Source organism: Carassius gibelio, chromosome B20, assembly GCF_023724105.1.
Source record: "Carassius gibelio isolate Cgi1373 ecotype wild population from Czech Republic chromosome B20, carGib1.2-hapl.c, whole genome shotgun sequence".
Classification (NCBI taxonomy): Eukaryota; Metazoa; Chordata; class Actinopteri; order Cypriniformes; family Cyprinidae; genus Carassius; species Carassius gibelio.
Window position 1 is genome coordinate 12,302,863 of NC_068415.1, and position 27,917 is coordinate 12,330,779.

At 36.9% G+C, this 27,917-nt stretch overlaps 1 protein-coding gene and 1 long non-coding RNA gene across 2 annotated transcripts in view; one reads left to right on the plus strand and one right to left on the minus strand.

The window, feature by feature from the left end:
- The window catches only part of LOC127983408 (uncharacterized), a 55,436-nt gene that overhangs the window by 5,980 nt on the left and 21,539 nt on the right, over nucleotides 1–27,917 (minus strand). The window contains exons 2-3 of the long non-coding RNA XR_008160439.1: nucleotides 11,694–11,748; nucleotides 4,282–4,366 (exon numbers count right to left, since the gene is read on the minus strand). This is a non-coding gene — a long non-coding RNA (uncharacterized LOC127983408). The remainder of the gene's footprint in view (nucleotides 1–4,281; nucleotides 4,367–11,693; nucleotides 11,749–27,917) is intronic.
- On the plus strand, nucleotides 69–25,994 carry syndig1l (synapse differentiation inducing 1-like). Its single transcript, XM_052585589.1, has 4 exons — nucleotides 69–808; nucleotides 6,625–7,207; nucleotides 18,663–18,800; nucleotides 21,900–25,994. Exons 2-4 carry the CDS (start codon nucleotides 6,743–6,745, stop codon nucleotides 22,056–22,058), a joined length of 762 nt encoding a protein of 253 aa, XP_052441549.1. The 5' UTR covers nucleotides 69–808; nucleotides 6,625–6,742; the 3' UTR covers nucleotides 22,059–25,994.

Genomic DNA, 27,917 nt, shown 5'->3' on the forward strand with positions numbered 1-27,917 from the left:
CTAATATTTATCGTCAACATTCCCAGCGGAGCTTCCCTCACAAGATGTGAAATCAATACGCTTTATAACCCCAAGATCTTCGACCCACGCAAACCTGCAGTATTGTGTTTTATATCGGCTAAAGGAGAGTCAACGGAAACCCATCGACGCGCGCAGGACACACGGTACATATTTCGCGTCTTGTTTGGAGGGACGCACAACGGAAAGTCCGTTCACCCCGTCACTGACAGCATTTCCACCTTGCTCTCTCAGAACGAAACATAGCCTCCTGAAATATATGGAACGGGAATTTACAGCTTTGCGCAGCAATATCCTGACTAATGTGACTTGATGAATTACTACAGTAAAATAGAGGAGCAAGAGATATATTTTTTGTGGTTTTAAATCTTCTGACAAGAAAGTTCGCGCGGTCCTGAACAGCTCAACTGAAAGATGCGCGCGGACTCGTACTACTATGAGGTTTGGTGTACAGTACGACTCTTTTAAAGCTTTACCGTGTTACTGTCAGTGATTTCACTTTTCGCTTTTCAGACTATTGCCTCTATTTAGTAAAGGCGGATATCTGTTGCTCGAGAACTGCTACAAGCATTAACGTTTAGCAGGTTGCTCATTGTTTCGGCGCTCGTGTTCATCTTTAGAAATCAGAGGTAGCTGTTGTTGTTTACCGAGTTTACCGGCGCCTCACGGGCTTCTGCAATGCGAGGCTCGGATTCAAACCGTTTGACATCTCTTTGGAAAGCCAGTCGACTGTCAAATTGTAACTGAATCAAATCGAATGAGCCGGACAACTGGATTGCTGAGTCGCGAGGTAAGACATGGACATTTCCAAATATAAGGCTGAAAAAAAAGTGTCATAAATATGGGCGCTTACATTAAAACTGTCTCCTGGAATTAACAGATATTCTCAGTATATCGTAAATACCCATATGAATTAGGCTACTGCTATAAGGAGTTATAGCCTACTGTAGCCTACAAATGTCTAAATTATAAGCAAACCTAGGCGAGAATGTTGCCTATTACAGCTTGAATACTTATAAAGTAGATTTTGATGCTTTTTATGCACTCTTGAATTAAAAGTTGTACACTTTACATTTGTTTACAGATACGTCATGTGCTTCTACTTATTTTATGTTGGCTAATTATCGTTATTTTAAGCATTATTGATATGACAAAATCTATTTATCGTTTTATGCACGATATTTCTGCCAGTTCAAAAGTACTGTGTAGTACAATACACTGTCCAGTACAGTTCACAAGGAACATCCAGATTTATTATGCAAACACACACACACACACGCGCACACACACACACACGCACACGTTTGTTTTAGTGAAAAGTGGGGGCATCCCATAGGCAATGGTTTTTATACTGTACAAACTGTATATTCTAATGTCCCTACACCTAACCCTAACCCTTACAGGAAACGTTGTGCATTTTTACTTTCTCAAAAAAATAAGCGTTTATAAGCGTTTTGGAAAATGGGAACAGGGGTTATGTCCTCATAAGTCACCCTCTCCTTGTAATACCTGTGTCATACCCATGTCATTATACAGAGTTGTGTCCTGATATGTCACAAAAACACGCCCGCCCACACGCACGCACGCACGCACGCACTCACTCACTCACTCACTCACACACACACACACACACACACATTCATATATGCATGCTTTGCTAGATGATTTTGAGTGTGTGTGAAGATAGATAGATTCATGTTTGTGTATTACTTTTCATTAATGTTATTATTTTTTATCATGGATCATTCAGTTCTCATTCTCTGCTAGTTAAAGGGTAATGGTGTATAAGGTACTGCTAAAGATGTTCTGTAATTATTCACTTTCGTCAGTAGGATAGGCAATTGAAAAAGCAATTGTTCTCTCATCTTCCTGCTCTGATTTTCCCTTCATCCACTAGGTGCATGAGTCATGAGCCAGGTTGTATGGCTATGAGTGAAACAACATCAACAGATAATTACAAATATGCAAATTAAATTAACACTAGAGTACAAATAGCCTCTTAGTATTACAAGTCAACGTTGCTTCATTCTTCCGCCCCTCTCTTGTACCAGCTTTTTGCAGGGGGAGATTAAAGTGCATACATGAGTAGCAAAAGTTTCCATTATCCATTTTACCCGACACATTAACACTGCTAAAGTGTTTTCAGCCTCTATCCTATTAGAATTCAGAAGGGCTGAGACTCATAAGGCTTAATTGACTAAGACACTGTCAAGGGATTTGATTGCACCTCAGCACAAGGAGGAAGGTGCTATAATCAATGAAGAATGAAAGCATGTTGCACCTCTCTTGGTTTAGGATGCCTAATCATAAATCACAAATTTAAGTTGCTTTGAAACTATTTCTCTGCAATGGACAAATTAAGAGTCACTGCACCCATATGCATTAGTCTTACTTGTCTTACTTGTATGAAAATGAAAATATTTGCACATACATACAAATTACTGAGAAAACCTCCTGTGTTGTGACCCTTTTCATTAGTGACTTTTATAATCCAGTTTAACCCTATTCAAGATAAAAATAGAAGAGCTGAGAAATCTGTGCATGGTCTTTTTTTAACTAATTATTTGCTGGTTTTAATAGATAAAAGGTCTGTTTCTTTATATTGGTCTGTCACATTGTGACAGTGAAACTGTGTGGGCTGACTGGATTCCAATAGGGTTATTTAACAATGGTCATTTCAGTTTTACTTTTTGTTGGATAAACAGCCCTTTTTTTCTAATAAACTGTTTATTTCTTCCTGTACGGATGCTGTTCAGAATCTCATTCTCACCTGACCTTCACAAAGGATATTTTCACACTTAACAGGTGTTTCTAGAGATGCAAATCTATAGCTGCACACACACACACACACACACACACACACACACACACACACACACACACACACACACACACACACACACACCACAGTCATAATGAATAGCTAAATAGTGGTTGCCATGATCACCATTTTAAAATGATGTTTTCAGTTTGAATGTTTCCGGGAAGGACTTTAATATTTAATCTTTACAAATTCTTAATAAGATTCCATACAAAACACATTCATGAAGCTAAAAAAGAAATTAGAAATGAAATGCACAGGTTTATTGTGAATCTTACCGGGTCTTTAAAATGATTTGAAGGACTCTCTGACTCAATTCAGTACAAGACACTTATTATTTATCATTTAAAAGACACTTATTTATCATTCAAAAGACACTTTTTTTTATCTTAAGCTGAATTGCTTCAGTCTAAATGATGAAATGAATCATAGGCAATTCTATTTTTCAAATGTTTCAACAGAGCAATTCTGACAGATTATAGCTGCCTACATACTTTTGCTTGTTCAACTGAAACTAGAAATAACTACAACATCAACTACAATAATATTGTCATGTAAAATTATGTAAAGATGCACAAAATTTAAATGCTAGCTGTATTCAATAATACCATAAAATAAAACACAGAATTCTGGTTCTCTGCAAAGTGTATTACATTTAATTTAGTGTTAAATTCAATTAAAACAAATGGACATTCATTACCAGTTGCTTTCAACTGAAGGAAATATGTTGTTTCACATTCACAAGAGAGTGTGGAAGTGTATTGCGTAGTAATGAAAAAAAAAATGTTGAAATTAAAATTCCACAATGATTTTTCCACCAATGAACGCATCCTGTACAACCAATTCTAAAACTATAGCTGTAAACACCAGCCTCTCATCTACAAACAACAGCTTATGCTAGCATGTTTCATAGGTTAAGGCCTGTCTCCCTTTGAAAAGAAATGCTTTAAGGCCATGTGAAATTTCACATTTCCTAGATCCTAATGGCAGTTAGAACCTAGGGGATTTTTTTTCTGTTTTCAGTTGCCAGGGCGGTGCAGACTACAAACATAGAGTAGCAGAAATGGAAATTAGGTCTGCTGTGACATGCTAATGCAGCTCCTACTGGCATACATGCAGAGTTCGGGCAAATTTAGCATGGCCTGATTTTAATAACGAAAAACAACACTAAATAATGCCATCAAATGATTAATGGCAAAAAGTTAAATAATTAATTGCATTTGAATTTGGTAAGCAAAGACACCATACATTATAAAAACATAATTTAAACTAATTTAAATGATTTTAGATTATTAGAATATGTAAAAGCTGTGGCTGTCGTTTTTAACCATCTCATTTCTTTTTGACATTATACAACGTAATTGCTTCAGTCTTGCATAACAAGACAGCCCATGCACACACTATTCATTCTATACTAGTAGTGTCTTTTACCAGAAACAGACCTTGTTTTATTAAGGCAGGATGAGAAATGATGACTAGCATGGGAGAGGAAGCCAATGGATGTGAGGAATGGATCTGCAGCAGCCACTTTGTTGAAGATGCAGGTCGAAGCGGTCCAGGAATCAATGCAGCGAGAGAAAGAGAGAAAGAGAGAGCGTTAGAGAGAGATTGACATTCAAACTGGGAAGGCTCCTAGAATAATTAATCATCAATCTATTCCCTAATTCATAATTTGATCTCTAGAGACTAGAGACTCTTTTCATTAGTTAGCTCTGATGGTGTAGTATTATTGCACTGGGAGACTGTGCTCAGTAGATGCTGACTGTGTTGAAATGTGTATTGAGAATTGGGGGAGCTCAAACAATCCGTGAAGCATGAAGTCAGCATTCCTTGACGCACGATCCAACATTTGACAATCCACAGAGGCATTGGCACAATCAAATCAAAAGCTCTGAAATAATCTGCTTTCTATCTGATTGTGTTGCTATTTTAAATCACAGATTAATGAGGAGAAGGTATGAGAGGGCACACCAACCACTGCATCCACATGCTTTTTCCTCCAATCACAAGAGAGTTTTGAAAGGATTTAGATCTGAGTACAATTGATGTGCTCAGTTAAAGAGCATCATAAACCTGCAACACTATTTAACTTTACATCAGTCACATATTAAAGATACTGATACATATTAGTCTGAGGCTCAGACGGCACAACTACAGCCCACCCAGACCTTCGAACATACACTGCACACAAAACTGGAGAGCAGGTTTTCAATCTGAAAGAGCTAATCTGATTGGCTGGTTTTAAACCACTTGCCAGGGTAAGGGCTCACTTTTTTTAAAATCAGTCCATCTAGAAATCAAGCCTGTTTACTGTTTATTAGTGACATAAAATCTATTGAAATATAAAGAGTTTAGACAGTTAGTAGATTTCTGCGAGCAAAAAGTTTTCTATAAAATTGGATGATTCATTAATTGTTATTGCTGATAATGTGTTGATTCATCAATCCATTTCAGCTCAAATGTGTTTCATAATCATGAGCAGATGGTGGAAACACTGCCTCATCTTGAATATAGTCACAGGAAGCTAGAATGCACCACAGCTCACACGCTGCATGTCATGACACAAACATGCACTAAAATATGACAAAAAAAGAAAACATAGTTTGTACATTGCTGTAGCTCAGACAGTATGGTACTATGGATTTGATTCCTGGGGAATGCATGGTAAATTGTACATATTCAATGCATCGTAAGTTATTTTAGGTAAAAGCATCTGGCATATGCTTAAATGTAAATGATTGATAATGGACTCAATGCACAACAACTGCCTTCATATTTCTGCTAAAATCTCAGTGCTACATAAGTTTAGAATTCTTTCATAGCAAATTGTGGTAGCATACTGTGGATTTTATCATATTTCTAATAACTAATTACATTACATATATTATTAATTATAACATTTTATTGACAGTCAAATAAAAAGCATAATGGATTTTTTTCTGAGATGTCTGAAATAATTTAGTACTTTCAATAAGAGTGAAATCTACTCAAATTGTGTACTATTGCCTCTGTGTTTTCTGTACAGTCATTCACGAGATTGATGTCCTATTATTACTTTTTCATACCAGTCTATTATTGCAAAATAAATAATGTCAGACACAAAAGACCATCATATGAAATCGACATAAAAAGCGAAAAGAGATCATAAAATGACAAATAAAATCTACACTGTGTACCAGACATTCCATTAAGACAAAGGACTGTATGTCCAGGACTAACTACATATTTCCCCTTCAATTCAATTCTGGATTTCCAGTTAGGTATTTAAGATGGGTCATTGTGCATGATGGGGTTTGCCTTTGTAACAAAGTTGTCTACTTTACCTTCATGGTATATGAACTGTCAGGAATGCCATTCAGCGAATTATCAGTGAGTGTCATGGGGCAGCAGAATTAAGTTAACTGATATCTGACTGGTCTGATAACCATATTTTTTTAGCTGAGCAGAGAGCAATGGGACATGATGGTTTTTGAATGCGAATGAAACAGCGGGAAACCAGAAAGAAAAGCACTCTCTCCCCAGACTGACATGTACTCAACTACTCTTTTGCAAAGCCCCTCAATCTGCATTATTTATGTCACAGTCCCTAATAAGAGTCTTTGCAGATCAACTGTAGCCTAAGCCATTCTTTGTGCCACAGACATCGATGTGTTAACTGCATGGCTGCCTTCCCATTGCCCAGCACCTGTCTATCCTGGCAGTTTGGTCTTATTAAACTTTCCTCTGCATGTGCTCAATAGTCCATGTCTTTCCCTCACTTCTCTCTCCTCTTACTCCTCCTACAGCTCACGGCCTATTGAACACATTAGCACCTGTCACATCAGTCCAGCCAAGGTCATCGCTCCTTCTCTTCATTCTCCATCCGACTGTTAAACACTAAGTCCAGCACTCTGCTCTTTTACAATGGAGAGCCTAAGTGAGCTTCAGAACCCTCTTTTGGATAAGAACAGCAAACACATGGTGATGGCCGATTATGGCTATGGAGGCGATTTCCACAGCAACCAGTATCAGGAGAACATTATAAACTACTTTGTGACTGGTGGAGGAGGTGGCGGCGGAGGCGGGGTTGCAGTCACAGGAGGAAATGGCAAGGCTAAAGCCCAGCTACTGGATGCCACCTCGCTTCACTTGGCGGTGGAGGCCTTTTACAAGCCTAACTTCATCCTTTACAAGGACGACGTGAGCGGCAAGGGCAAGGATTGCAAAAACGAGTGCTGCGAGACCACCTTCATGGAGAAGAAAGACAAGGACGTAGTGGTGGAGACCCCCAGTACGGAGGACCCACAGGCGAAACTGCTGGATGAAAATGAGGTGAAAATCCAGACGGTGTCTTATGAAGTGGAGGAAGAGGAATACGTGGAGTACGAGGTAAGCGTTCTTTGAAGCCGAACTTGTGTTGTTTTGTACGGCTGGATTAATTCATCAGGTCCTTGACAGGTGGCCTTAAAGCATCGCAGCTCAATTCTCCCGGGGAACACCAGTTTCTAGTTATAGCCTGCTCTACAATATAAGACCATATTTGGAAAGGCTTCAAATTTCAAAAGCCTGACCTCCAAAGGTTTAATTTTCTAGTTGGGGTTTGAAACTGCTTTAGAGCATCACTTTATGCTCTAGCTACATCCGCTGGCTCTATTGGATCATGTGTGACAACTATCCCTTCAATTTCTCGGCAGATAGGCAAGAGCTAATAAGAGGGGTTGGGCAATGTTCAGTGCTGCTGATGGGATGTAATGGTGCTAGATGGGGGTCCGTCACCCTTGAAGCTCAGTGAGAGGAATATGTATTCAGGTCATGTCCAGGATTCAGAGCCTTTCGGAGTCTCACAATGGATGTAGTTCCATGCTGAGCAGCTCCGGCGCTCGCTGGGGTTGTCTGATGATATTAAAGACATTCTCTGCATGTGGGGATCGGGACCTTGGCAGCCTTGTGGTATATCTTCATGATATGTGGCATGTTTTACAGTATATTACAAAACATGCAAGCAAATTAACACCTATGTAATATTTAGGATGACCTATTGTCAGAAATGCCATATAATGCGATTCAGTGGTGCATAACGAACCTTTCTATTCTTATTACCTTAGAATGAGAAATTTCTGTCTACATACACGACGGGTCCCCTTACATGGAAGACACTATTTTGCACCACCATGTTTTTACAGTTGCCCTAAAAGGACAAACTGCTCTAAAGAGCCCATTTTGTCACTCTGTTGCTCTTGCGAATAAAACACTGACAGATTGATTAACAAAAAGTAACAACAATGTTCGTCGGCCACTGTAGCTTTTCTGTGTGCAGTTTGCTACCTCATTGCGAGATGCCGCTAAAATGTACACACTGCACCTTTAATAATAATAATAATAATAATAATAATAATAAAAGCATATAATGTGAACAGAACCATAATGAACAACTAAAATGATTAGTTTTTAAATGTTACAAGTCCATTTAGCCATTCACTTGTAGCAATTGTTTTGTTTAATTTAAATCTCATTTATCAGTTATCATCCTTAAAATTAAAATAAATGTTGACAGCTTTCCACAGATCACAGCTTGTGGTATAGTGGGCAATTTAAAGACAACTAGGGATTCTATATAAATTTTTTGCCCATTATTAAATTATTAAATAAATATAAAAATAGAAAGTGTGCAATTAAATATCCAGTATCGGCCAATACCAGTCAAAAAAACAGTGTTTACTGCAAAATTATACAGATTTTCCCAAAAATCGGGCACAGATGTGTATGAAAATAAACAAGTCACCAGATTCCATCTGGGGCTGAGTTATGTCAAATAAAAGTCATTTCAGTGAGCAAGTGTGAGATCAGAACGATTCATCTGAATGGCTAATGATTCATCAGGTTCACACAGTCACTTTACATCTCATAATAGCATATTCATGAGCATCCTTTGAGAGATATTTCTACAGTGCATTAGTAATATCCCTGTGACATTGAGCCTTGTTTTTCTTCATTTGTATTCTATAGCTTTAAGATCCCTCTGTTCTTCCTCTGTGGCAATGATAAAGTGAACTCGGGAGTTTGCCTCTAGAGACACCTCTGTTGTTCCCATTCTTGTTCTTTATTCTGAGTGTTGTGAAATAGATCTTGTGTGTAACAGAAAAGTGTGAACTGTGCCTTAGTTGTCTTCACTCTTGGAAAGCGCACACACACATCTGTCAGAGCTTCTTGTTTGAGGAGGGATTGACAGCAGATCTCATTTGGATGATTTCCTCTAGTGGAAAAGAGCCACTAATGGTCCTAGTGTTTTTGTGTAGCAGTAACAGGATGTTCCGAAATCATTATTTTACTTTCTTAAACCCCAATTTGATGCCTTTAAAGCCAATTTAGTTTCTTCTCCTCAGATTTAATCATAGAAAGAATGCACTGAGGACAAATTATCCAGTAAGTATTAAATAAGAACTTATCACATTGCCTTGAATATGGAAGTGTCGAAATGGCTAAATTGCATTTTTTAAAAGATTCTCATCAGTGCATATTAACTTAAGAATCCTGAATGAGCCTCCTTTAAATGAAAAGATGACGATGATTATGTTGATGGATGGTTCATGCTCATTATCCCTGTTGTTTTTGATAAGCTGAACTTAAATGGTGGAGGAATCTTTGGCAAATCTCAAAATTAATATCCATTTTTCAATCTGTGCATTACATGTTAGGATGTAAAAATTCACTTTTTATATGTAAATGTAGGAGCCATGTATAATCTGCTCTGTCTGTTGTTTAAAAAAAAAGGTTTCACCACTATAGACCGTTATAATAGTTTTATTTTTACTTAGAAAAAAGCATATGGAATTGTGATATCCATCCATTTATAGATTATTGGCTGCATCATGATAATAATTATAATTTTATCAGTGTTGGACACTTTATGCAATTAATACAACTATGGATACACCAAAATTAAAATAATCTAAAACTACTGAGCCACATGCTGTGACCAACAGAAAGCTGTGATGAGAAATGTCATTCAACATATAATAGAAATACAGATAGATGGACATTAAAATTATTTCTAACACTAGGCAATGTTTATTTTAATTTTATATATATAAAAAAATAATTAAAATTAAGAAAACTTAACTAAAATTGAATTTGGGCACTCATAAAAGTGAATTTGGGCATCACAGTATGATAATAGATATTTGATTGGAAATCTGCTAAAGACTCCTTTCAACAGTGTTTTTAACGTCGAGATTGTGTTGGATTAGGGATATACTGGTATCTAATTTTCATGCTGCGATTAATTGCTAATGCTTTTATCATGGTATACGGCATTATCACAATTGAAATTTAGTTGCAAAAAAATGTTGTCATAATACAGTATAATAGACTTAATAACTTTTTTCTTAGAACAAAAATAATTATTATTTTTTTGTGAAATGCTTTATTGTATTTAAATCTTCAAAGTTAAACATTTTATACAGATTAAATTTAAGTGCAAAAGAATAAAGACCAATACATATTACTTTGCAATGAGATCTCATTAACCTTAGTTAATGCATTAACATCAACAATGAGCAATAGCTATATTTGTTCCAGAAGTTATTACTCTTTAAAAAAATAATAATAAAACTCTTAGAATATGTTAGCTTATAAAAATAAAAAAAAGTCACAGTTGCAACTTATGATTTTAACTTTGTTATTAAATATTGGAACTACCTAAGATTTAGGATTTAGAATAATTTTTTTAATTGCAGTTTATGTTAACTAATGTCAACTAATGAAGCCCTAATGTAAAGTGTGACTGAAAAATAAATAATCAAAACACTTTCAAACAATATCTAGGTCATGTTGTATTCCTGATTAAAATAAAAAGGTTTGAAAATAAATAGCCTACATGATAGGTGGTGCCAACCAACAATGGATTTTTCCTTAGATATGCATCTCATACTGTATATGGTCTGCTGCTCAATATACAGCTTTAAATTAAGATACACCAGAAACACAAATCTCTTTAATGCTGTCAAGAATATCCCATAATATATAATATATAACAGTTAGCATAAAGCTACACTTGAAAATATATTTAATTAATGATGCATTTGTTTAAAAGTCACTTTAAACCATTATCGACTGCTTGTAATAACTTCCGATTGTGATCTATAGTTGCTTTTGATTATAATAGGCGGGCTTTGTATGTTCGTTGAAAGTCCTCAATTCAGTCTTTTGAGCTTTTATCGCCACTGCGTCGACCTTTTGTGCAACAGCAGTTGCTCTGCCCACATGATGTATTGCTCAAATATTATTGGACGTCCCGTGTTTTCACTTTGCGAAACTGAAAATATTCGTTGGACTGGTAAAAAAAATTAAAAATCATCCGCATTTGGTGCAGCACGTCATCACGTCCGATATTCGTGTGTGGAAAGGCCTTAAGAGTGCACACGCGTCTTTGATGTAGCATAATTTTTCTCTGTATTTTGATGTGCCCACAATAACAATATCATCGTGATATATCGCACTTGATATACAAGTCAAGTCACCTTTATTTATATTGCGCTTTTAACAATATAGATTGTGACAAAGCAACTGAACAGCATTAAATGGGAAAATAGTGCGTCAATAAAGCAAAAAGGCAGTTCATCATTGAATTCAATTATATTGTCATCCAATTCAGTTCAGTTTAAATTATGTTTTTATGATGTTTGAGCACGTCAAATACTTCGCCTAATCGACATAGGTGGACCATAATCAAGTAATCAATCCCATAGTATAAATATCGCTGACTTAACTCTATCCATTGACAGTTTATTAGCATCCCTCCTCCACCCCATCTCCTCACTTTGAGTCCACTTTATAAATAGACGGGGAAGGGGGGGTACTCTAGATTCATACATACTGGATCCGGGTGACTGCAGTGTCCCTCTGATCTGGATACAGACTGGATCTGGTGGCTATGGTAAGAGAGAAACAGACTAATATTAACATAGATGCCATTCTTCTAATGATGTAACAAGTACACTGGGTGTTATGGGAAGTGTTCCCAGGTTCCAGATTTCTCTAATTAATGCAGCCTAAAAATCCTTTAACGGATTTGAATATTAGAAATGTGTTAAATGTGTAAGCCTGGTTAAAGAGCTGGCTCTTTAATCTAGATTTAAACGGACAGAGTGTGTCTGCCTCTCATACAATGTTAGGTAGGTTATTCCAGAGTTTGCGAGCTAAGTAGGAAAAAGATCTGCCACTCACAGTTGATTCTGATATTCTAGGTATTATCAAATTGCCAGAGTTTTGAGAACACTGCGGACATAGAGGACTATAGTGCAATAACTGCTCATTCCAATACTGAGGTGCTAAACCATGCAGGGCTTTATAAGTAATAAGCAAGATTTTAAAATCAATGTTAATTTTAACATGTTTATGTTGGATGACAGTAAAACAAATTTAAATGTAAACTGCATAAAATGGGGATACGGATATCAGTCCATAACCCATATAGTATGAGCCTTACTGTGAAAATACCTTGTAACCTATCATAAACTATCATTAAGTATATGTTTTTAATATGATCAGTTATAGATGCCCTAAAGCTGGTTTGCTAATGATCTAACATCTGGAGTCCCTTTGATGATTGGCAATCAATAGCACTGAACTTTCCAGTCAATATCATCATTAGTTTCTTTTGTCATCCATTTGATAACATCTGCCTTCGCACACCATCTGTGTTAATGTGCCGTCAAATGAATAATTGTTTTTCAGTTGTTAGTGCAGTCATTATACTTGGACAAAGTTTTTAGAGTATGTGCATGTGTACAATTGGTCAAACTTTATTTAAATGAGAGGAAACTACTGATTAAACATCCAAAAAAAAAAAAAAGTTTCTCTCTTAAATGTTATTCCTTGTAGAAAACAGAAATGATACTTTTCTGAGGGCTGTTTCTGTCACAGTTGTGGAGATGTTTGAATTGCACTTATTAGGCATAGAAAACATTTTCTCTGATGATGACTGTTTAGTTGAAAACATTTGCTCTGATGGCTGACTGTGAAAATGCAGAAAAGGCTGCACTGGGTTTTCTGTGTACAGTTGTCTACTGTCAAACTGTCTTCATTTCTCTCTTTCTGCCTGGCAAACAAACTCTCACAGTTGAAATGTGGCCTCACAAATATGTCCTTTCTGACAGAAAGAAAGACAAAGGAATAAGTTCTTTAACTTATAATCATATTCCCCTGAAGCTTTGCTGCACCAGCAGTTTCCAGGGTCCCTTATGCCAGTCTCGAGGTGAATTTTAGGGCCATGTCAAAACATCAGCTGCTTATGTAGTTCTATAGCTCCTGAAAGACATGGGATATAAAGCAGCCTGCCGGGAGCAAGCTAAAATCAAAAAAATTTATTTGCAAATATAATTTGGAAAACATCATAATGTAAATATCAGATGTAATGTAAGATTTTCAGATTTAGCTGGGTATCTGTAAAAAAAAAAAAAAAAAAAAAAACATCAGTCATCATTAAAATCAGGCTTTTTACATAAAACATTTATGAATAAAGCATATTTTTAATCCAGTGGGTTGAAGAGAACAAAATTGTCGCTTTCTGATTAACTTGCTCTAAATATCATGAAGAAAAATTGTATTTGCTGCAGTACAGGAGAAGGCACTGCATATAATATTTTTTGTATACAATAAATTACAGGCTTCAGAGTTAATTATTATAATGAAGCACTTTGACTACAAGACTTTGCTTTAGCATTTTATATTGACAAAACTAACTTTTCAGATACTGTGAAATGATATCGGTCTGTTGGTTGGTCCAGTTTTATTCTGTCCCTTCACAAAGTCATGTCTTTTTGATGCACATTAAGGAATTTATTCAGTAAATGTGTTTCCATTGTGTTTTCTTACTGGATAAGAAATGTAATCTTTTTTAAGTTGAGTGCACGATTTGTGCATTTTTATATTTTATGCGCATCTTGGCATTTCCATCCAGCGTTTTTTATGCGATATCCCAAACTGCGCATGAAAATAGGGGTATAGAAACCCAGCTATTGAACGACTAATGGTGATTCTCTGACACTCCTCTGTAGTCTAAATGAAAAGCGCTGGCACCAGGCAATTAATTAGTCTTTAAATTATTAAGACCCACAAAACTCTGTCAACACTAACCCATTCTTAATCTCATTACTGCTTCATTGTGGGCGAGAGGGTACGCTGAGTTCCCAGGTGATCAAAGGCTATTTACACAGACTGAAGATAAATGAGCTTGCTGTGTATTCCACCGAAATTTAATTTATCATAACTGTTGATGGATAGGGTAGCAAGAGTAAACACTGCAAAACATATTACTGTACTAATGTATCAGTGGCAAATATCAATTACAAGGGTTTATGCCGGGCTTTTGTATTGAGCCCAAGTGCCAATAAATTGCTACTACAGCCTTGAGCTTTTCTTTAAGCCTCTATCAACAAGCATTTGCCATCAAACATCAGGTAAATCAGTGGATCCTGGAAGAGAGAAGTAATGCATTTGGAAATATGGTTTGGAAAATATATGGCACATAATTATTATTCTTTTCTCTGCATGTCAGAGATTGAGAATCCCACTGTGGTCCCTGAACACAGGTCATGCCATATGTAAGTGTGGTGGGGTCTATAAATCAGCCGGGCTTATTAACAGCTCACTAAGTCAGTATTTTTTATTTGTCTGGCATGCGCTAGACGTTTATCAACCCCTCGATGAATTATATCCTCATGACCTGCTGCTGAAATGCTGCCAGCACCTGGCATGACACAACTTAACTACTCCCTACCACGAGCCAACTGTTTATAATCTGTGAACAGTCCCATTAAAAATGTATGCGGTTGTTTTCAGCGACGCCATGACACCTGCCGGGACAGTGACCTCCAATGACATCGCTGATGCAGTAACTTGTCCCTTTGTTGGGAAATAATTGCCTCAGAGAGCTTTTCACCTGACAGCTCTTTTATTCCATAGCCCACGTCTTCCCACTCCCTCCCCCAACACCTTTCCATCAGTTTACCGGTTGCTGTTTAGATCGCCTCATTCACTTTCCATCCTCAACATCAATTTCCATTTGTGCGGCTCTCCCTACAGACTGCTCGAAGTCAGACAGATGTGAATGGAGACTGCGGCAAAAGAAGAATTCATAAAATCTATGTTTGTGCAGTTTGGAATAAAACTGCACGAGTTGCGGTTTGCTTTATGAAATGGCAAAGACCAAGCCTGAACTAATTTCAGTTTAGTCTCATGTCCTCAAAAAGTCTGGTCCTCATTGCACCTTATTGTGGCCAAGAACTCTCTATGTGGACACAAGTCTGCCTGCATTCAGAAAGCAATACAGAGTGTTCAGTTTTGTTCATGGATATCCAGTTCATTTGAAACCTCAAACAAAAATCTGATGCCATTAGCCTTGAAAACCTTGGCAAAAACAAGAGTTCTTTATCAAAAGTGCTCGTTATATAAACCCGCTAGCTTCTGAACACAACTTCAGCGGACTTATTGAAAACAATAATTGGGCAGCGCTCTGACATAACAGCCACAAACAACAATTATCTATATGTCCAAGGGCTTTGGAATCAGAATGGATACAGATGTTGCTGATGATTTGAAAAACTAAAATTAATGCTGTATGGTTTCGCAAATGTAGAGGTTTTCTTTAGTTAAAGTGTCCCCTGGCATTGGAAAATAACTGGTTTATATCTTTAAAATGATTTGCAGAATTGTCCAACTTATCACTGTAATCACAACTTATATAATAATTATATAATAATTTAAAATATTGCAGTTTTACTGTTTTTTTCTTTGCTTTTTTTTGGTGAGCATAAGGGACTTTTAAAAACATTCTTAAAAATATTACCAACCCCTGACTTCTGAACAGTATTATAAAAGAATAACCCATACAAAAACAATAGGTTTCCTGCACCTTTATACTATAGACCTCAACACACACCCAGCAAATCAGATCAAAAGTGTGGATTCCAGTCAGAGCTTGGCATTTTTGTGTGCAATATGCATCAGATGGTCAGTGATGAGGCGATGGGAGGTCTGGGACATGCCATCTGAGGATAATTTCAGTTTGACATGAAACAATATTACTCCTATTACATTGCGATGAAAACGTGTCAAACGGAGTAACTGGAATTTGGATAGATTTGATTAATCAGCTAATTACAAATTTGTATGGATTAAATTTTCTCTGCGCCAAAGGAGGGCACTCATCCACAGCCCTCACACATGACACGCACGTAAGTTTGAAAGCGTTGACATCGATCACCTTGAAAACGAGATGAAGTTCTATTAGATGAGCACTGGATCGCAAAAGAACAGAAAAGACAGAAACGGGGAGAAGGACAGGGCTCATCGTGCTCATGCTGGGGGAGGCATTTTGGTAACATAAATTACACGCTTTCCTTCCTGTGCCTCCTGCCACCCTGAAAGGATAAAACCATCCATTAATCTGTCATTACCTGTCAGGAAACTGGCAGGCAGTGACAGCATCTGCCGTCAACCCCCACCCACCCTCTTTCAGGAGAGGCACCTGAGAGGTAGAAGGTGGGCTTATCAGGGGCCAGGCTGTGGGACATTGGCTCAGGGGCTTAACCATTTGACACCGCTGCCAGATTACTCACATTCAGGTTAGATCACTAATAACACAATGCACAATTTTTTTATGCCTTGCAGCTGAAAGCAGAGATGATGAGATTGTTTTTGGCTTATCTGTTTTTATTCCACTTTTTGGATAGTTCATTGCATTAGGCATGCAGGATACAGATAAACAAGCCAAAAAAAGTATACAATTTAATATGTGTGTATAAGTATACAATTTAAAATGCCTGGAATATTGAGTTGTAATAGACTAATAAATCGATGTGGGTGCACTCTGTGTGTGATTTGGTGATATAGCCTACTTGATAACGACAGATTGCACATCATTACAACAACACTTAGCATATTATCACAGACGATGCTGTATCGCACACCTGACGTGACTTGAGTGGAACTTGAAATAATCTGCGGTTGTACGCAGCACGCACTTGTTTGCACATGAGCAAAGGTGTTTTTTTTTAAGGAGTCTAATTTGCAAACGCCAGACCACTGATTCATCAAACCTGCTTTCCTGCAGTCTGTTTTCTTCTGAGTATTTTGTAATAAGTAACGAATATACTTATGGGAAATGTATCGGCGTAAAAGTAATATAATTAGGAAATGTAGTGGAGTAATAATAAAAGTTGGCTGAAATATAGAAAGTCAAGTAAAGTACAGATACTCCCAAAAAATACTTAAAGTATTTTTACTTTACATTACACCACTGCCTTTCGTCACTATCATGTCAATTGCTGCAGAGATGATCTATAGTTTCAGAAAGTATACCACATCCTCCAAAACCTAGCACTCAAAACCAACCCACAACAAAAGGAGTTGCACGGTGCAAATTGCTTTCAGCACTGATTTGGTTGGTGCTTTTGCAGAGTTAAGTGATAATGCCACTATTTTGCAAAGTGAACTATGCATATAAACAATGCTATCAACTGGCACAGTTCATTCGAAAGTTCCCCCACATTGTTTCACTTTAAAGAACTAAACTGCTCATCCACAGAACACAGGAGACTGACTAACAAATGCCTAATGAAATATTTATATCCTCTTATGTAATGTCAAGGTTTGGTTATAAGCAGTGAGAAAAAGTGTAGGTGTGACGATACGTTATATGGTCTGATATTTGTCAGATATCTTTAGTATAAATGACAAGGATATGTCCGTTTCTGAAGCCAAAAAACAAACCAGTATTTTGGCTTTTGCAAAGAAATGTACCAGACTATACAGCAGAAAACATGACAATATCCATGTGCACAAGCCACTTCACCCCCTCCTTACGGAGAAATCCAATCTAACGTCTCATGTTATTTAATAGAGAGGTAGGCCTATTATTTTCACAGATAAAACCCCAGTGACAGAGCTATCCTTCACCACTGATGATTGCAGCTTATTGCTGTGAATCAGTACAGAAATATTTTCCTAACAGCTTTCCTCTTGGCACACTCTTCACGTGGATGCTGTATTTTTAGTTACACAATTGAATCACAAGAATCAAAGGAGAGAACTGACAAACAATCAAAACTTCAGAAAAAAGTTGTGGAAATTCTGCTCCGATTCAAAGCAAGCTTTGTGAACAACGTGTAGGTTAATTAATGTTGATTATCACATAAAAAATAATTGTGATAATTTGTGAAAATAAAAAGAAAGGACAAAGAAAAATGGAAAGGAAAAAAGTAATGAAATCTGGGCCAGCAAAGTACTAGGGGGATTCAGAAGACATTTTTATTTATTTTTTATTATTATGAATTTTATTTTTCATATATTTTTTTGTACACTAGGCCTGAAAGGCTTAGGGGTACGTTTTTTTTAAAGAAATATATTATTTGTATTCGGCGAAATTAATTAAATAAAAAAAAAAAAACACTGTTTCAAGAAAAAGGAAATTTAGACGCAAAACACTTTTTATCATTTATAATAATAATAATACATTTCCTGAGCAGCAAATCAGCATATTAGAATGATTTCTGAAGGATCATTTGACACTGAAGACTGGAGTAATAGCCGCTGACAATTCAGCTTTGCCATCACAGCAATAAATATATTAAAAAGAAAACGGCTATTTAAAATTATAATAATATTTCAAATTTTAACTGTTTTTAGTGTATTTTTGATTTCTTGGAAATCATTTTTATTCAAAAAACATTAAAAGACCTTACTCTGCATTAACAATAATCCTGTAATCCAGACTATAAATACATGACTTGAAAAAAAGTGACCAAACTGACATAATTTGACTGAAACTTCTCTCTCCTTACAGACGGATTGCTCCAGCGACAGTGAGAGCGAGGACAACTTCATCGTCATCCCTCCTCGCGATCACCTGGGCCTCGCTATCTTCTCCATGCTCTGTTGCTTTTGGCCTCTGGGCATTGCTGCTTTCTACTTTTCTCAGGGGGTAAGTGCAGAGCCCACCAACCAAATCCACAGCCTAACCATTAAGCCTGCTGAGAATCTGCTATAACACAAGAGACAGACAAGATGAATTCTTCAACACTTTTCATCTGTGCCCTGCAAACAAGCCTGTAATCTCATGAGAGAAAGAGTTTGTGATCTCTTTCAGCTCCCTCTAATAATACAGAACAGGTGCCTCATTATAATACCCATCATGCGAACAAGCAGCTCTCCTTTGTGTGACTGTAAAATAATCATGCACTTCTCTAAAACAAATAGTGTAAACATGAATCCACAGATCAGATTGGTGTGATGAGCACAGGCCATGTTTTCAGCTCCATTTTCACATTCAAAGCAATAGATATCTATTTTTCTACTATGGAATGAGCCGTTTTATTCTTATCTGTAATTTAGTCTGTGGCAGACACGGCCAGAGTGAATTATTTTGTCAGGAGCTAAGTGAATTCTCCCAGAGTAATTATAATGATGGTGGTGTTGTTCAGCGAAGGTTCTCCAGAATGCAACTTCAGTGTGTGTGTGTGTGTGTGTGTGAGGAGGATGGAAATGAGATCTGCTGAAAATGTGAATGTTTTTGACCCGTCTCCTGGCTAAGAATATTCCTCCGAGAACATCCTGAACGGATTTTCTCACTTTCCCCGCGGCACAGGGTTGAATGTTCATGAGGAATGTCGCCAACCATTTGCCTCCAACTCCTCCTTCCTCTCAGCATCCACCTCTGTCTCACTCCTACTGAATGAGAAAGTGACTTTGTCTTCATTTTCTAACTAATTAAGCTCTTGGAATTGTATAGAAATTTAAGGATGTTGATATAAACATCAGTATTAGTTCTACAAAAGGCCATTACACATACAGTAGATGTAGAATGCAGGGTGAACTTATCTGGATAGTTTTCAGTTTTTTGATTATATTCGATCACAAAGTTAATTTAATCCTAAATGGCTGAAAGTGGCGATTTTAAAAGGTAAAATGAGCCATCATTCTGTTTAGAACTTAGAACAGAATTTAGAAGCACCGATATAACAACTGCATAGAAATCAAAGCGATAGATGGATGAATGGAATGGATGTTAACATGGCAACTTAGTTGGCGTACCAGCCCTGGCGTGTCCAAACAACCGATTATTGACTGCTACAAAATGTAGGAGTGAAAATCAATAATGATTTCCCTGGACTACAGGGTCAGATGCAGTGACAAAGAGAGCAAGACGCCTCCGACAGTGGCAGCAGACGTGTGTGACTGGCAACTCTTTCCACTTTTCTCATGAGGATACTAAAATGGACAGCAGATTCCCAAGGGTTGTGACACAATCACACAAAGCGACTGTTGAAAGCATGTTTGCTTGTTTATAAGTAGCAGACACCATGCTGTAGGGAAATAATACAACGTTGTGCATAATAGAGTGGGTTTAGTTATCTGCACGTTCTACAAGAATTCACCCCATTAAATTCATGCAGCCCTTGAGCCATGTTCTTGGTAAATGAGCATCATAGTAGAACTTAATTATTAATTTGAACAGGGAAATGGATTGATTAAACTATTACATGGGGCTCCATAGGCCTCGCTTTTAAAGAAATGAAGGCAGTGTGATGTTCTCTTTTTAAGCCTAATAGCTCTCAGCACAGTGTACTTCCAGCATGGGGTTAAATGGAAACAGTAAACATTATATAAGGCCATTCATTGGCATTTCAAGTAACATGTCATTTATTTCAAACACACGGGGGGGTAATAGTACAAGGCTGAGTGTTTTACTCTACAAGACAACTGTTTTGCTATGTACCGAGAGAATTGCAACAGCTGCATCATAAGCGAAAATTTTATTTTCTTCTGATCTCTGTATCACATTTGGCTCATCCCTCCTGACACCAATGTTTATAATAAGAAAGAAACAATGCGAGAAGTTAGTTGCTGACAAACACAACGTCTGTGCAATGCCGGATACCGCTTTCCCTCGCTTCTCTGCTGCATCACTGATCATGACGGAAACCTCAAAGGTGTTTTTTTAAGGAAATTTCACAAGGTGAAAGCAGCAGGGACAAAGCAAATGACAATTATAACAAAAACATAAATATCAAGTGTTCCCAAAAGTAAAAAACAAAGATCTTTAAAGAAATAAGTACATAAACAGTACAACTGCCTAGTAGTGAATTGAGTGTATTTACTGAAGCTGTACCCAACTTTATTATAAAGGATATTTGTTCAGTTTGCAAGTTGGCCATCATAAGTCAAATATTTCTGAACAATGCTCACTCATCTAGGTTAGGTTTTTTTTATTTTTTTATTTTTATTCTCTTTTAATACAACCCAGATTTCGAAACAATAATAATAACAACATTCATTTTAGTGTTTGTTTTGTTGCTAGGGTGGTTGTTTTCTACATTTTAGTGGATTTTAAAATGAAAATCTTTCAATTTTCAACATTATCTAAAGCCAAAAATAGCTAAAAAACTAAACACTTTTTACACAATTAAAAGGTATATAAGGGTCTCTTTTATTCCTCATTTACATTCTGAGGTGTTATTCTAAATAGATGTAGTCTAAACCCTGAAAAGGCAAATCTGTATCAGTTCTTTGTTTCATCTACAAAAGTGCAACTGAAGAAGAACAACATTTAAACAAAAAAATTAAAAATCCATGTCATATTAAGCATGACTTTTTTTATGGCCATATATTTTTGAAAAGTGAACAGAAAACATTTGAATACTTTTTAAGGGTCTACAGACAACCTGCTTGCTGATTGGGTCCAGAATTTTGCTTTATTTTCTGTTCTAGATCTGTTCAGCCCATCAGAAATGTGGCCATTCACATTGCTTCCTAAAAGGCTGCTTTAATGTTTATGTTCAAAAAGGTACTTTTCTTTGTGACACTCCCTTTCAAGGTGGGTCGAATGGATTTTTAAAATGTCGTAAAAGCATATGATGTTTGTCTCGGCGCTGTGCGTTAGAACATTTCCGATATTCCATTCAGCCCTTAGCATCATCAAGGAAGCGCTATATAGTTCAATGCAATTTACCCTTGAATGGAAAACAGGTCAATGTATCCTTTGATCTTGCTTCTTTCTCACCACTCCCTTTCTTTGTTCCAGACCAGCAAAGCCGTAACCAAGGGAGACTTCCCATTGGCTAGCATCGCATCTAGACGAGCCTTGTTCCTAGCCGCTCTCTCCATCACCATTGGAACGGGGGTCTACGTAGGCGTAGTGGTGGCCCTCATTGCATATCTGTCCAAACCAGGCCACATTTAGCACAGCCAGAGAAGGACTACAGAACTCCACGATACTACACAACCACCTCTGAACGTCTTTTTCTAAATGTCTCATTCTCATCCCTCCCCGTGGACTGCCTGTCCGCCCAAATCAGAGAAAGGGATGAACCAGAAGAGGATGAACCAGAAGAACTGGGGACTATAAATATATAATGTAAGCTTCACCTTGTGTCACACCACACTGACTAAAACTTAACTAAGTCTGAGAGCAGTTCAGGTGAAGAATATATACTACCGACAAATAAGCAATCCAATTAACCAAACCCAAAGGGAAGCTATTCCAAAGGACACATGTAAGGATCAAAAGGGAGTAAGTGCCCTTGGATTTGTTTTTCCCTTTCCAACTGTGCTTCGTTCCGAACCTTAAAGAGAATTCAAGCCGTTCTCCGTTTCTCTCTCTCATTACTTACTTACTCCGTTAAACCCTGTATATGCGTGTGGCCCAATTAAACCAGCACTGTTGAATATACCAACTGCAGTCTGTGAGTGCCATTAAAAAGGACAGAAAGTTGTCCAAAATAACACCGCTTTGTATGTTATATAAGCGAATGCTCATGATCGCGATACGGAACTTCAGGACAAGAAATAAAATATCAAAGACAATGCAGTCCACATATATGAATTGAAATTCTTCTGTGAAATTCAGCACCATTTATACACACATCATGTATGTCGTTTCCACTTGTTTAGGGCTGTGCTTTGTGTAGTAAATTCTTTGTATTTTGTTTTGTCCGAAAGTCCAAATCTTCGTTTTGACCCAACATAGGCTGCAAGAGTTATCATGGTAGAAGAAAAAAAATAACAAGGAAAACAATTGTTTATTTTATATCTGTAAGGATTTGCTTGCGTTTAACCGATTCTCTTTTACTCCCAGATGTCTGAACTGAATAGAAATGACCTTACACGTGGATGGTATGGCGATGTGTCCTTTCTCTCCCCAAATGCATCACTTAATGTCTCTTCTGATTTAAAAGAAATCTTGAGAGTTCGCAAAACTCAAGACAGATGATTAAAAAATGTACTATATACCTTCCTCAAATCCTAAGATGGATGTTTGAACAAAAAGGCAGGTTTTGTTTTCAGGTGAAAGGGACTGAGATTGAATCTATTAATAATGTATTGGATGTCTCGAAGCTCGCAGGCATGAGAACGAACACACGGGGGATGTTGAGTTAAAGGTCGACTAGTCTATTTCAACAACAATGGAGACTGAATCTGGTGTAGTCATCCGCATAAGAACTTCAAAAACATGAAAACTATGGGTTCTCTGGTGGCTAAATAGTGATTTGGGGCTTGACTTGAATTCCTATGGTACAGACCTCAGTTGGAAGCTGGTAGAATTGAAAATGGCCACATTTAGCTTCCCATGGTGATTTGAAATACCCAATAGCAGTGAATACCCTGATTATACACAAGGTCTTTAAGGGCATTAAGTTCACAAAACATAGTATAAAATTCTTAATTTTTTGAAATTTTATTGTAAGTAACCACTTAAAAGCAAGGCTAAACTCTAAAGGTTATGCTTTACCATCTTCATGTAAAATTGTAAGTACAACTGAGCAACAGTAAGGAACAAGCTGTACTTGGACTTCTGTTGTGGGAGTTAAGTAACTTCCGCCTGGAGTTAAGTATCGTTATTGCTATTATTATACTGCTGAATTATATCAATGTGTAAAAAGCGTAACCTGGACACTGCAATAAAAATTGTAAACGGATACATCTGATTAAAAATACATGATCTCAAATAAGAGTCAACAGATCAGGGAAAAATGTCTACAGGAGGACAGGTTTCTATTGGTGCAGTGCTTTTGTTAAGGTTAACCAGTCCCTCCAGAAAAACCCAGATTTTTTTTGTGATTGTTGCGGGCAAAAATCCTTGATTTTGCGGCACGTTTTCTTAAAAAATGTGATGGAATATGTGGGATATTTTTGCAATTTTATGCGATGAAATTGCGTGAACTTGCTAAAACTGCGGTTTGATGAAAAAGATAAAAAAAGGTGATTCCCCCTACACCTTTTTCTCACTAGGCTACTACCTTAATGTAAAGAGTAATTTCTTATTACTTCCTATGATAAGCGAGCATACTAAATTACAGAATATTTAAGTTGCAATCTCTTACTGCAACGTAAATTATTTTACATACTACTAATATAATTACAACTGTTAGTTTTTGGTACTGTTCTGTAACAAAAAAGTGCAATCTTACAACTGTAAAGTTGCATCAACTTGGCAAATAAGAATGATTTGCGCGCTTCAAGTTTCACCCTGGTTTCACAGCAGAGTTTGCAGATGATGTTCACGTCACGTAATTATGTCACTTCATAAGGTTCCCATGGCAATAGGGGGAAAATGGCGCTTTACTTGTGTGAAGTAAACGCAACATTTTTCAACTTTCTGCTTATATATATGTGAGTTTTTTGCAACGAAAATACAGGGATTATAAAATCATGATAGCCCCGCATATTTTGCTTTCTGAAATCGGCAATTTAAGCGGCAAAAGAGAGGCGTATTTGAAAAAAATGTGACCCCGCATAAATATCCGGCCTTTGGCTGATTATGCATTACATAATCGCGTTTTTCTGGAAGGACTGGTTAACAGATTTACTCATTGCCAGTGCTTTTATCTAAAATACGTTGCTGAGAATGAATTCACTGAATCACCAAGCTTTTATTAAACAAGAATGAGCAGAAATAAAAAACGAGGCTATGGTTGAGGATTTTACAGCTAATTCACTGTTCATATCTGTGCCGTAAGAACTAATTACCCTGAATGCTTAATACACGGCACCAAAATTAAGCACCTGAGAATAAAAAAAAAGATTCTCATACCAGTCATATCAGAACTTTCGTAGATTATCCAAACACACCACTCTTCACATACTTGAAATAGTATGTAGCAGAATGCACAGCAGGAAAGAATAATGCCTGGATGACTAAACGCAAACCTCCGCTGCTTCCTCGGAGCCTGTGATGCATAGCACACACTTAAGTCCTGCTGGTTTTGTTGCAGTCTTTTAGCAAATGCATTTCCACTGCAACCACCAGAGCGTTAAAAGCCAACATGGGACACTTGCAGTCCCTCAGAGCAGGTCATGCATTAGTCATACCTGACATTTACGGTTCACAATTAGCTTCCCATAATGGCTTTTTCCGAGGAAGTGTCTGGTCTCCAGAGCATAGCTAGAAAAAGCATAGCTGGCAAAATAGAATCGGTTTTTACAAATAACACTCTACACTACTTTGCGGCCACTGAATCTTGACCAAGCAAATCTTTGCTATTTTTAAGCGCAGCAAAAATAAAATTAACACGTGGGCTACAGTTGGCTGTAATGAAAATGGGTTTCGCTTTCCATCAAGGTCTTATATACTAACATGCTATCAAGTCGTGTGTTTTTTTTTTCCTCATGTGTTTGCGTCATTAATTTCTAAATGAACAGTGTCAGTGTGTGCCCTCCTCTGATTGTGTATCAGCCTGTTTTTTTCCCCATTTTACGTTTCCATAGTGACTAGTCATTTTCAGATGTTCATTTTATGCCACATACAATGACCTACACTGTAAGAACAGTGAGATCAAATGTGCATTTCACCTTCAAGTTTTAAATCGCAATCATTTCTATCTGCTTTGTGTTTTGTCATTGTCATTCAAATGGTGTTTTTAAGGCAGTAAAGTTATTTTGGTATCCTTCATCAACAAACTGAGGAATGTCTGCTTCAATTAAAACTAAACGAGAGAGAGAGAGAGAGAGAGAGAGAGAGAGTAAAGTGTTTAGAAAGAATGTCAGTGTTTTCTTGGTATTGTAATACTTTGAGTTTCCTCATTCATGATCAGAATGTGCTTGTGTGACAGTGACAATGTTAATACTGCAAACTAAAGACGAGATGCAGCAGTATAAAATAAATCATTTGAGACAAAAATCTCCTTGTATCTTTTAATGCAAAGACTGGATGTGTTTTTGCCTCTTGGGAAAATATGATACAGTGTGGTCCTCGTGTGAATCTCTTTTGTCAGGAACAAAACGCTAGTCAGACTAAACAGAAGGATGAGTCATATTTGAGCACAGCAGAGGTGTGTACGGAGGTGTGAGGATGAAGCTTCATGCTTTTCCCCCTTATTTTCCATATATCAACATCTACAAAACCCTTCAGTGAAAAGCATTGAGGAATGTTGTATATTTGCAATTTGCTTAGTTCAATATGTATTACTTATCTAAATTCAGCAATTGTAAAGCCAGGCTGACACGAATGCAAAAGGTTTGTTTTCTGAATAGCTTGTGGTATTGTAGGAAATACAACTACATTCATTTACAGGGTCGGACGAATTGATGATTAAATAAATCACTGGCCTCAAGGGCTGAATCATCTACAGACTACACGCAGGGATACATTTCAGTGTTTGATTACAAATGCAATCAGCCAAACAGGAAGTGGTATGACAAATGGGATTTCTTTAAAGCATTCATAATAAAATGTTGCTGGAGGAGCAAAACATTTTTTGAAGAATTTCTTCAATCTCATATATTACATTTAATGCGTTGGAAGTAAAAGTGATGGTTCACCAAATCAGTGTCATTGATCTACATCATTAGTTTCCAAATCTGGTTTTAAAGCCCAAACAAAACTACACTGGATTTCTTTTTTTATCCTATTCACACCATGTATTAACATCTATCTGCTATAAAACATTGCAAAATTCACAACTCACATGCACTATCCGCTATCTGTGACGTCACATGCATTTCCGAAGGCGAACCGGAAATTAATTGCATTATTCTTCTTGCAGAAGAGGTTTGCCACATATTGCTTCAGCATGTGTAATTAAAAATGTTTGTGTATTTTAGGCTTAGTATGGGCATGTGTAAACATTGAGGCAATATGTGGAAATACACTTTTTTTGTATGATGTATATTGTTCAGTAGGTGTGCTTTCAGTGCCTGAGGTGAAAACCGCAGCAGTTATAAGATGCAGCTCTTTTTTTCCAGAGATGCTGTGTGGAAAGCTGACTCTGAAGACACTTCATTTATTTATGTAGTTTGAAGTTAAAAGTAGTGCTGTTAGCAACTTAACAATAAATGAACACAATGTCTGCATTACACATTTTTAAGTAAAATAAATAATTAAATAAATAAATAAATACATCCTCCACTGAAAAGCAATTACAACTCAGGTCGTTTAAAAAAAATAATAATACTGAAATGAATTGATATGAACTGGTACCTGACATTCAAATTAAAATCCGCCCTTTTTTTTCCTGTGAGAGGATTTAATAAAATGTGTATTCTGTAATGAAAATGTGATTTGCAAATCCTGACCAGCATTGACATTCCGTCAATCAGAATTCTAGCTATGCAAACAAGAATATACTACTGACATATTGTTTTCACATTCAAGAAATAAACTGATATGTTTTTTGTCCAGTGCTTTTCAGTTATTTCAGATTTCTCTGCAGAGGGTGATATGTCTGCGGCCAGATCTTTTTATCAGATGATCCATAAAAGACAACAAACATCTGACATCTCATGCAGTGACATAGATCATGTGAAAGCACACACTCCTCAAGTTCAGGTATTAAAGGAGCTTGACTACATAAAATAAAATAAGTATGCAGCCACAAAACCAGAGACCTTCAATGAAATTCATTAACAAATAGTAAAAGAACCAGGTGTAAACAAGGCCTTATACTTGATTCAACAAAAGACAAACCGATAGTCTAGGTCCAAACATTATTTACATTTTTAACATTGTAGATTATACATGCATCTCTGTTTTTTCAGTGTTATAAAGCCTCAGGAATACTTCAGGAAACAATTTAGTTTTCTGCCTTTGCACAGCCAGACTGTT